This window comes from Haliotis rufescens, unplaced genomic scaffold, assembly GCF_023055435.1.
Source record: "Haliotis rufescens isolate VD_foot unplaced genomic scaffold, xgHalRufe1.0.p SCAF_25, whole genome shotgun sequence".
NCBI classification, from domain to species: Eukaryota; Metazoa; Mollusca; class Gastropoda; order Lepetellida; family Haliotidae; genus Haliotis; species Haliotis rufescens.
In genome coordinates this window covers 8,637,125-8,649,362 of record NW_025963946.1, presented here as the reverse complement: position 1 = coordinate 8,649,362, position 12,238 = coordinate 8,637,125, and the positions used below count along the sequence as shown (strand labels likewise).

The 12,238-nt window shown below is 41.6% G+C and overlaps 1 protein-coding gene across 1 annotated transcript; it reads left to right on the top strand.

The window, feature by feature from the left end:
* Window positions 1-4,992: 4,992 nt before the first annotated feature.
* On the top strand, window positions 4,993-8,519 carry LOC124141400. The gene is made up of 4 exons (XM_046509407.2): window positions 4,993-5,033; window positions 5,665-5,736; window positions 7,470-7,639; window positions 8,184-8,519. The coding sequence occupies exons 1-4, from the start codon at window positions 4,993-4,995 to the stop codon at window positions 8,471-8,473; spliced, it is 573 nt and encodes a 190-aa protein (XP_046365363.2). The 3' UTR covers window positions 8,474-8,519.
* The last annotated feature ends 3,719 nt before the right edge of the window (window positions 8,520-12,238 follow it).

Here is a 12,238-nt window from a genome sequence, read left to right as displayed (position 1 = left end):
CAGGTCGTAGACATGTTCCATATTTGTGATACCCACGATCACGGACATTGTGCTTGACACACCTAGAAACATTATCAGAATGAATCTGTTATTTGAGCGAATTCGGGTCAGAATAGTGAAAAGTGAACACTGTTTTACACCACAGTCAGATACCAAGCTTGGAAACTTGGAAACTTGGAAACTTGGAAATGTTAGCAGCCTTGATATAGACTATTTCGAAATAATAATAGAAGGGTTCATCTGGCTTTTGAAGCAAAAGCCACTTACCAGTCTCGGAACAGATGTTGGTATCGTTTTACAATTGAGCCGATGTTATTTAACGCGATAGTCACCAATATTCCAGCTGTGCACCAAGGACTGTGGAAAATCGAGTCTGGACCAAGCAAACCAGTGATTGAACGCAAGAGCAGCGACCCATGACCATAGGCACGACGACACAATCAGCCGTGTCTGATCAGCCTATTGTTTGTAGTCGCAAAAGCATTGGATACTGGGGACTATTCTTCCCTGACATCCTCAAACATTATCAGAATATCGTTTTAAATTGACTTGATGTTATATATTTAACACGATACTCAGCAATATTCCAGCTTAATCGCCAAGGACTAGAGAATCGAGTCTGGTCGAGGCAAACCAGTGACTAAACGCAAGGGCACGATGACACAATCAGACGTGTCTGATCAGCCTATTGTCTGCAGTCGGCGAAAGCATTGGGAACTATTCTTCCATGGCATCCTCAAGGGATCTAGGATGGTGAACAATGGAATTCGCAGTCAGCACTCCATCTTTGTAATTCCAAACTCCCTGTAGCCCGGACAAGTGACCTCCACGTCCGGATGAATGAGGTTCCGCTGTACTTAATTCACTGCCATTGTTGGAGTCTCGTCCACAACCTCACGGACAACCCTTACCACAAAATCGCAACGACGTAACTCAACAGTTGTCCTGATGGTGTCCATGTGTTGGTCTGACCTTGTCCTGATGGTGCCCATGTGTTGGTCTGACCTTGTCCAAATGGCAGGGTACCCCAAGTTGAAGCAACAAAGACAACGATGCATACCACGTGTGGAAGTAGTCGGGATCAGTGTAGTTGCTGAAAGGCTAAATATTGGTTTATGTATGCATGTTTACCTGTTATGATACACTTGGCCGACATACTTGTGGGTAGAGTTCTGACTGTTAAATGCTAGATTTGTTTTTAGTGGTCTGCTGTGGCTTTTGACTCCGTCTCCTATTGTCTTAGCCCGTTCAGTTGCATTACAAAACACTTAGAGGATATTTGTAAATGTGAAAGAATTCCTGAACAAAGTTGATAAACACATGCCTCAAGTCACTGGTTGGGAGTGGGGTCTATTTGCCGACTGTTTACGATATATGAACATTTAGTATACACAAAGCAACATTTCTTAGTGTGGTGTCCAACGCAGCTGTTTCCAAGGTCCTATTTCATCATGACTCTTCTACCTAATTCCTAGTTAACAGTTGTGTTATTTCTTACTGTAATATGATCGAAAAAGTAAGTACCTATTTTGCTGAAGGGCGAAAAGTTCCATGGAGCAGTTTACTGCCAATGCTTATTCTATCTTCAAAATCGGCAACAATTAAGAAATCAGAGACGTTATTTAAATTGTGCGTGTTAGCAAGCATATTACGCCCCATTGAGTCTCGGCGGCTGAAATAATAGAACGCTTGTGTTAGAGGCAAGGGTCCAATGACTTCCTTAACACCAACTGCAATAATTGCCAATAAAAATAAACATCTTTTAACAAAACTCAACAGCATGTTTATTATAAGATGTTTTTAATTTATCATATTTGTGATGTTTTCCGTGAATAGTTCTAATTAAGTCCAGACCTCGACAAACATATAGTTTCCGAAATGAACACACTTTACACAAAAACAGTTGTTCAAATTATCTATAGATAAAATGTTATCACAAAGAGCCAAAGGACCCTCTTCAATTCCTGAAACTACAGTAAGCTAGACTTGCCCACTGCTATAGACTTACATTTGTTTCAGGGCTTTGTATGACAGACGAGTGCAGACCCTCTCTCCCTTTATGTGCGCCAGTTGGTACATGTGACATTTGTGTTCTGCTTGTCTGACTGTTTGCTTGGCAGTCAACCTACCCACCCGACTCTGTTATTACATGTATACAATGTTCCACAGGCCTGCTAGTCAACCCATGCCTCGTGATACGTCATGATATAGATGAAATACAGATTATGGGCGTGTTAAAGTGTTAACCAGGTGAACAATTGACTTGCCTTTGCATGTGTGTGAAGCATACACTCGACCCTGCTTTCAGCAGAGATTTCTCAGGAATACGGAACAGGTTTTGTCGCTTTAATTTCTTATTAAACCCAACTCACTCACCCATGATACGACCAGTGAATATCCGAGGTAGAATAGGCATAAAAGGCGATTATGCTTGTGGTATGAGGGTGGTCAGGCTCTCTGACTTGGTTGATGCTTGCCATTGTATCCCAATTGCATATAGCTATGCTCATGATATCAATCACTGGATTGTCTGGAAGACATAAAGTTTGAATATTGCTAAATACGGCGTTAAACAACAAACTCATGATATGTCGTGACATATAGCCAACACTCACGGCAGCATCAAACACAAATGACTCATCTCTGCTTCCGTCTCATGCGTCCAACTGCTAGCGGTTGAAAACAGACATGTTAATAAAAAAGGTTTCTCTGGAGCATTCCGTTACTTACATCAGAAACTATTCAATACACTAATTAGTGAATCCAAAACAACACTAACGTACTCAGGAAAATATATCGAAATAACACATAAACATACCATATCATACAAAACACTGATAACGAATCCCATTTCAAGTTAGGATAGATAGTTGAGCGGTTAGCGAAGCTTGGACACATATAGCATGGAGACATCAATCTGTCACCATAATATCAAGGCGACTAACAACCCATGATTGCTGTGGAAGGTGACTATGCTTGGCGTAAGAGGCGACTAACAGCATCGGGTGGTCAGGCCCCCTGACTTGGTTGATGAATGCCGTCGATCTCAATTGCGTGGATCGTTGCTCATGATGTCAATCACTGGATTGTCTGGTCCAGACTCGATTATTTACAGACCGCCGTCATATGGCTGGAATATTGCTGAGTGCGGCGTTAAACAAAAACAAAAACAAATAACCAATGTTAGGATGCTGCGTGCGGCTTCAAGGAACAAACAGACAAACAAACGCTTTTATCCATAAAAGTGTTTTTCTTTTCCGAAAACACCGTGTTTCACTGTGTTATTCTTAGTGCTAACCAAAATATTTGCACAAATAATTTTAGATTGGAATCCTTCAACGAAGTTAATGTTTCACGCCTAAAAGTCACATCATGCAACAATCTCTCACTTACACTGTCGTACATATATCTAAAATTAGGTAAAGAAAGACATTGTTCTATTTTTGATTGTTTCTTCACAGGAGGAGCTGCTACATCGATATCACTTCCTCATCACAAAGAAAATTCTGCCTCGGCTACAGTTTATGTTCAGAAACATATCACTTCCGGCTCTCACGTGAGTAATGCAATAGCTCCGAACAGTGACGTCGTCGTCCATCATGCTCGGCAGATCTGTACCGTGGTGAATCAGGTAGCACGCTCTGATATGGAGCCTAGTACTTCTCTTGTTGGTGGGGAAACGATATAATTTGTTTCTTAGTAATACTTAACTATATGGTTGGCTCAGTGCTACAACATATACATGTAGTTTTATTGTTGGGATAAATTTAAGGAAACCTTGAAAGTTAATTGCTGTAGAAATGTTCATTGGAAAAGGGAAAGAGCTGTACACTGAGAAGTGACCATCGTTATCTAGTGGGACTGTATGTGTATTTAGACCAATGCACATGTTGATTTCTCACATGCGCGTATTAGAGGTCAGGCACTTTGTCAACGTATGACCAAATATTATACGATAGGATAATTGCGGGTTATATAACGGTTGGTTTCACAACAGGACCTGGCTTACATAAAACCTGTTCTGTTTCAGTATCGTGCCTGTTGACACATACGGCCCATGGGGATCGTACGGGGAGAATGTCTTCTACCCCTACTCCAGCCTGCATGGCATCCCCGACTACAGGGCGGAGACACTCAACAGCAAGCTGAACTTGGTACCATTCCATTTCCCCATATACAGCGCATACGCAGAGGTGAGTTCCGGTCTGTAATACATTGTGTAAGGTGTAGAAATCAGGCTCTCAACAAGGAGTTGACAGACTGCCAGAAACGTATTATGTTTTTCGAAATTCATCGTTTTTTTTATTGAAATATATAGACGTCTTAATCTGATATAAGTTACACTTTAGCAATTTTACGTTTGTATCCCGGATCAGAATAAGCAGGAATGAGGATCGGGTGGTTACCTAGGTGATTGTTGGTAATCGTACCCGACCAGGTGTATCGTAGGTTATGTCATAGACCGCTGGTTCGTCTGTCCCGGATGGGTTATTTACAGGCGGCCATCATACAGCTGGAATATTGCTGAGTGCGATAAATAGTCAGTCGATCTATCGACCCGTGAAATTCCGGGGTAGAATAGGTCTTCAGCAACCCATGCTTGCCGTAAAAGGCGACTATGCTTGTCGTAAGAGGCGACTAAGGGGATCTGGTGGTCAGGCTCGCTGACTTGGTTGATGCGTGTCATTGTATTACAATAGCGTGATCAATGCTCATGATATCAATCACTGGATTGTCTGGTCCAGACTCGATTATTTACAGACCGCCGTCATATAGCTGGAATATTGCTGAGTGCGGCGTTAAACAACAAACAAACAAACAAACAGTCGATATATCAATCTTTCTCGTCTGGTCCAACGACACGCATGGGCATGTGGTGCTTTTCTGCTGCAAGTAATGTGTCCCGTTGTTTTTTACAGACATGACTGTGATCTGTGACCATGTTCTTTTTTACAGGGCTTTGCGCTCTATGCTGAATACCTCGGAGAGGAGATGGGCTTGTACGACTCGCCCTATGATCCTTTTGAGGTTTTGTTAGTTCAAACTAATTATCTCTTCAAAGTCATGCTGAATACATTTAATAAAACCTAGAGCCATGACACAGGGTCAGATGAAAATGACACTATTTAAGAATCTTTTGATGATTATCTGTTTGGAAACCGACGCGAATTGCGACATCTTTATGGCGACCTGAGCTGTACAGAGCAACTATTAGCCAACTGTTCAGTTAATGTAGCTGGAATATTGCCCCCCACCCCCCAGAGGCAATACCCCCTTCGAAACTTTCTAATAGAAAATACATCCTGGATTATTTTTCTCATTGTTTGCCTATTGTGCCTATTGTGGATTTCGGGGCAGAATGTATCTTTTATACCCGCTCTCATGAGGATCTTGCTGTAACACTTTGTGAGCAGGCTGAATGCACGTCGTCGTACCACAAGGGCGTGGGACGCTGTTCATAATATCAATATGGTTTGTCTGGTCATGATTCGATTATTTAAAGAGCGGCGTGATACGGCTGGAATATTGGGTACAGCGGCATTAAACACCATCCACAAACGTCGTAGTCCATGTACGGACGTAGTGTTACATTCAGGCGTTATTATGATCTCCTATGTGGGAGTTCCTAATTTGTTTCTATTTAACTTTTCTTCTTACTTTCAGCTTTGGCAGATATTGTTCCAAGATATTCCATGCCTGTCGTCTTGTAGTGGATACTGGCATTCACGCGGTTGGGTGAGTTGACAGCTGTGTAGTTTCACTCATACAGTGGAACCCATCAAGCCAGAAACTCTTCAGGACGATTTCCTTGTGGAACTTTTGTATAGTCAAGGGGATAAATCGTTTCCTTTAATTTGTTTAAAATAACCAATTGCCGGAAAGAGACTTCCTTTTGGCCAAAGTTGTGGCTTAGTCAGTACTTAACTCTGTTTATCCAGAAATTCCGGTCGATTTCCTCGAGAACAGTCCTGTCAGTCCGGATTATCTACGTTCGACTGTATTTGATTTCGCCCATTTCTGGTGTCCCCTTCGTGATATTACTGTTATTTTTTGAAGAACGGAACAATGCAATACTCACTCGTAAATATCCACAGCCATGCTGCGTGTACAAAATTGCACAAAGTATAAGGGGCGGTCGGGTAGCCTAGTGGTTAAAGCGTTCGCTCGTCACACCGAAAACCCGGGTTCGATTCCCGACATGGGTACTATGTGTGAATGTATTTCTGGTGCCCCCCACCGTGATATTGCTGGAATATTGCTAAAAGCAGCGTAAAATCAAATTCACTCACTCACTTAAAATATAAATGACAATATGTATATTTTACGGACGTTTCACTCCCTGGTGAACTGTATGGACGTTTGTCCGACAGTAGAGCAAGACTTTATCGTTGGCATCCCTCGTCACGGTGAGAGATGACATACCGGGGCTTCACGTTTGTAAGCCCTGGGCTTAATTAAGGATTTTTTCCGGTTTTGATTGAGTTCAAATTTAAGCCAAGTGATTAAAAACGAAAAAGGACAAAAGCATGATAGGAAGAATGAATATCCCAAGGTTAATGAAACAATACCAACAAATGGAATGAGAAACACTTTAACAAGACATGAGTTTCCTTTTCAACAAGACTGCGTTCAAAATTGAAATTACAGATGAAAAAAAAGTAACAACAAATCAATATCGCAGTTATGCGTATCTGTCCTATGCGTTTAAAGTGTCACAGTGAGTATCCAGAATGCGCCTAATGGTGTGTGTGTGTGTGTGTGTGTGTGTGTGTGTGTGTGTGTGTGTGTGTGTGTGTAAAACGTGCAGCCCAGGTACAATGTGCCTTCGTCCTTTTAGTCAAACATCTGGAGAAGATGACAACTGATTTATTCTTCTGAAATGTTGATTTGCGTATTTCAACTTCTATATTCTTTTCAATGCAATGTGACGGTAGAGAAGTTTAGTGGAACCACACACACACACACACACACACACACACACACACACTTGGTGAAGGTGACAGATTGCGTTTCGTCATACTCTGAAGGCATGCATCGTTTCTCATGCTACGAAGCACTGATTTGCCTGACAAAGAATACTACTTAAAATAATGTCATTCTGGGCCAGGCAAACTATTGATTAAACGATGAACAACGACGTGAACGACGACAAACAACCAGTTAAGTCACAGAGCCAGACTCACCTGAGTTAACCTCGTCGACTCCCATGACAAGCAAACGTAACTGCAGACCAGTTCATAACCGGAATCCCCAGTTTGCACATCGAACAGTTAAACACCATAGGAGCACATAATTATTCTGCATTATCGGCAAGGGAGTTAACAGACTATAACACTGATTGCCTCTGGAATATGTCGATTCGTTAGAAACATATACATGTAATATAATAGCGGCAGGTGTGGCGGGGCATTGAACTATTTTATCCCTGTTCGCTTGTGGAAGTTACATGAATCGTTTATGTTCTACAGATGGTCACGTGATCGTGCAATTCGCTTCCTGACCAACTACAGTGACTTTCCAGACAGTCAGATCCAGTCCGAGGTTGACCGATACATCACGTGGCCAGGCCAAGCCTGCTCCTACAAGGTCGGAGAGATCAAAATAAAGAAATTGAGACAGGAAGCGGAAACGAGGCTCGGTAAGTGTCTGGACTGAACGGAATGTCGCCCACATAAGATAGGCTAGTTTGATATATGCCTGGTAATTTTGGCAAATCAAATCAAGGAAAACAACCCTTGCACCTGCTGTCTGATATTGTCACTCTGCAGACATATTTATACAACATAGATAGGCATCTTTTACGTTGGAAATGTGTTGAGGCTGGTCAAGGACCACTAAAGAGGCTTATACTATTTAGCTGTTTTAGGCGCATATACAATACCTACATGTAACTGGTAGTGTTGACACTGGTGTCCTTTACAGAAAAGAAAATTCATTGTACGGTCATGTGTTACTTTGGATCTTCCAACCTTTGGGTGTCGCTCAATGATTTCCTTTAAGAGTGTTTTGGCACAATCATAACAACCAGGAGGTTTGGCGGGTCACGATGTGTTACCTGACCTGTTTCATCGTATCCAGACGCCTTGTCGGGATCGGTGATGATCCTATCACTCACTGGTTTGTCTACCTTAGAGTCCAACATTTGAGTCATCTGTAATGTTTATATCTTTATTTCTGTCTAGGCCGGAAGTTCAACATCCGGGACTTTCATCATGTGGCCTTGAAGCTCGGGAGCGTCCCCCTTGACATTCTACAGGAGGAAGTTCATGACTGGATAGACTCGGAGCTCCTTGATGAGAAAATAGTCACCATTCCTGTGTTGTCGTCTGCGGTTATGTACACATATAATACTGTCCTCACGATTAGTATAACAATAGTTTTATTGCTTGCAAACAGAAAATATATATGCTATTTATGTTCTGTGCAGTGTACAGTGTTTTGTATCATGGTAGAAATTTTTTGTCTGTTGTAAATCAATTTGTCCGTTGTGTAAGAAGGATGACGTCGTGTTGTCAATATCTGTTGATAAAACCCAACAAACTCACTCACTCATTCTGATTGGCCTTTCGAAACCAAGTTTCCAAAGTCAGGGTACCATAGTGGGATGGATGTGTGAACATTACGCCGCTTTTCGCGTATTCAAACCGTATCACAGAGATTGGTTGTTGGTTGGTTGGTTGGTTTGTTGTTTAACGCCACACTCAGCAATATTCCAGCTATATGACGGCGGTCTGTAAATAATCGAGTCTGGACCAGACAATCCAGTGATCGATATCATGAGCATCGATCCACGCAATTGGGATCGATGACATGCATCAACCAAGTCAGAGGGCCTGACCACGCAATGCCGTTAGTCGCCTTTTACGACAAGAATAGTCGCCTTTTACGGCAAGCATAGGTAGATCTATTCTACCCCGGATCTTCACGGGTCTACTGGCATGTTATAAACTGAGGGCTTGCTTGATATGATGGCACAAATGTTCGGGGACGCAACAAAGAGAACGAGTACCGTACAAATGCTCCTTAACTTTACATCTTTCTGTCAACACATAATGCATGGCCTCCTGTTGGACAATCCTGGTATTTAATGAAAGATGAAGGCGACGATGATTGCAATTATTTGCTTGGATATTTGAATATTTCAGCTTCAAAAATTGTTGCAAATTGCAGTATGGTACAGAAAACTACCAGGATCAATCACCTGGACAACGCAATGATCATTCACTCCACGAAACAGTTTCACAATGATGCATGAAACAATTGAAGCAACAAGGCCCTGTGGTGACCTGACATTAGATTGTAAAGGTCAGTTTAGAGATTGCTAAACATGAATATTCAACTAAGTAACAGACATTTTGTTAAAATAAACATGCATAATATTTTGTCAATGATGCATGCTTCACTGTGCACACATGGATGAAAGTTCAATATATGATCACGATAGTGACAAACATTACTCGTGCACTTTAGAACACGAACATTATTGGAACTAACATAATCCACACGTTTCAAAAGTTATTTTTATTTGCACTTTGACGCATTCCCTCTTGTAATATAATTACTACTGAAAACAAACCATGTGGTTCAATGCTGCGTAATTGTAATATTTACCTGGACAGTGTTTTGGGGTGACTAAATACACCTGATATGATATAAATAAAAAAATTTCAGAGCATATATATTCATGCGAACATTCGAGGAAAATTTGCATTGTTTAGGTAATGTTTGTGAGAGATAAAAAAGGTTTTTCACTGACCGAATTTCTGAATGACATCAGATGATAAAGAGGTTATCACGCATGTGTATTTTGGGATGGTAAATATCCTGTATTAGCCAATGTTCGCGAAATACAATGTTTACTCCCAATACTGGTTGAATACCATCCCTAAACACATGTTGAGTGATAACCTCTGCTCTGCTTGGCAGCCTGCATTCGAACCAATACACAACCACGCAGCATATATCTGCAGGCATCAAAGTGACTGGGTGTTCTCTGTCAATGAAGTATCTCAAGTATCGCCACATGAACTCCAACAGCCGTCCATGCGGACATGGCGTGCACGTTAGGGGATGGTGATGGTGGGCAGCGGAGTTCAAGAGGGGAAGAGAGAGCCTCGAAGATAGTCCATGAACAGGAAGTGAGTGAGTGAGTGAGTGAGTAAGTTTGTTTTACGCCGCTTTTAGCAATATTCCAGCAATATGACGGCGAGGGAAACCAGAAATTGGCTTCACACATTGTACCCATGTCGGGATTCGAACCCTGGTCTTCGGCGTGACGAGCGAACGCTTTAACCACTAGGCTACCCGACCGCCCCCCCCCATGAACAGGAAGACCATCAGCTACTAACATACATTATATGGTTATGGATGGCCACATCCCAAAAGTTTCAACACGCTGTGGGTCAAGGCTTCTGACTCCTGATCAGAAACACTCCAGATTCATTCATTCATTCATTCTCTCTCTCTCTCTCTCTCTCTCTCTCTCTCTCTCTCTCTCTCTCTCTATGCCCAAGGGACTCAACTCTGCACAGCGAATCCCGGCGCCTTAGACGACTGGGCCACCCGTGCCCCCAACGCTATATATGAGACTGGAGAGATTAAGAGTACTGTCTGGCTAAGCCATTGGAAAAAGTATCCCAGAAAGAGACCTGCATGCTTAAAACAGACATAAAGAGAACTACCACCTTGTGCGTGATTTGTTACCAGTTCAACCGTTCAGCAACAGTAAAAAAGCCTTAACTACAACAGTAAAATAGACTGAACTACGTGTGAATTTAATCACCTGTCATCTTCGGCAAGATAAGCATTTCACAACTTGGACATTAATTTACGCTAGTTTGTGAAAATCTGTCAAATAATGTCACAATGTGAAAAATCATAGATCATCTGTTCTGGGGTCCATAGACTGCTTTCACAGGTCTTTCTCCAGAGAAGATATGTCAGCTACGTGTTTCGTGCTTGCCTGTAAGACAGTGGGCTCAAGCAAGGTTACATGAGTTTAAAGGCTGGAAGGATCAGAACTATCGTCCTCAACGGTAGCCTACACAGACACACACACAAGTAGAACTACCCAGTACATTATTTAAGAAACATACGACTAGGGGGAGTTGGTTATCGTACAATAAAACACTCCGCCCTTCGTGGTTTATTCTCCCTGCAGTGTTGTATTGTATAGTAAACAACGAACACGAGTCGTTTATTTCTTATGTGAGATATTCACATTATTTACAACCTCAAAACTACAAACTTACTAAATTTACAGCCTTTAAACATATTTACCCTTATTGAGTAATGATGTCTCCCTGGATACAATCCGATCTCTGCAATGTCGGACAAGTCCATTTTATGTACCGGGGGGTTAAGTTTGTTTTTCCTAAATATTCTCATAATTCTCACGTCGATTATCTGTACCGTTCCTCCCCAAACCGATTGCAATACCTCGCACACTTTTGTAACCAATCGTTTGGCCATTGCGTTAATCCGTGTTGCCTAGCTACATCTAAGGGGAACAACTCATTACCCTCTCAAAAATAACGTTGTCTAATTTACGACGTCATCAAGTTGCGAGCGTATGTTCGAATTTACAGAAATGACGTCTTGATAGAACAATGTTTCATCATGGAGTAAACCACACATAGTTCTTCGTTGTTCTTTGGGATTTATGGCGTAGCTATCTTACTTTTCTGAATATTGACCAGATTGTGTCAGTCAGCAAATTGTTGATTTCAGAGCAGAGTGAACTGTGAAGCATGAAACTTGTTTTTATTCGTAATTTTGCCTACTTGTCATCCCCGACAGGATACGCAGATGAAACATTTCGCAAAACACAAACCCCTAGTTTATGACCACGTGACACTGTTTCGAAAAACCTTTGGACATTTTGTCTGTCTGTCATTTCCTCGACATGTGGATCGTTGCTATTGTTATCAATGACTGGTTTGCATAGATCAGATTGTTTTTATACAGTGATAGTCTTTTAGATATTGATACATTGTAAGACAAACTGGAATGCTGATGGTGAAGATAATTTGCGTTTGTATTAGCAGTGAATACAAATTGTTCTCCAAAATAACACTGAAGTAAATTATTGGGGTTAAGCGTTTCACCCATATTTTATGTACGGAGCAGTGACAATGTTGCATGTCATGTTTTGGGCTGTGAAGTACAATCAGTTGAGATCTGTTTATTATAAAACTGTACACACATAAACTTGTCCACCAGCCTTAGAAAAAAACCG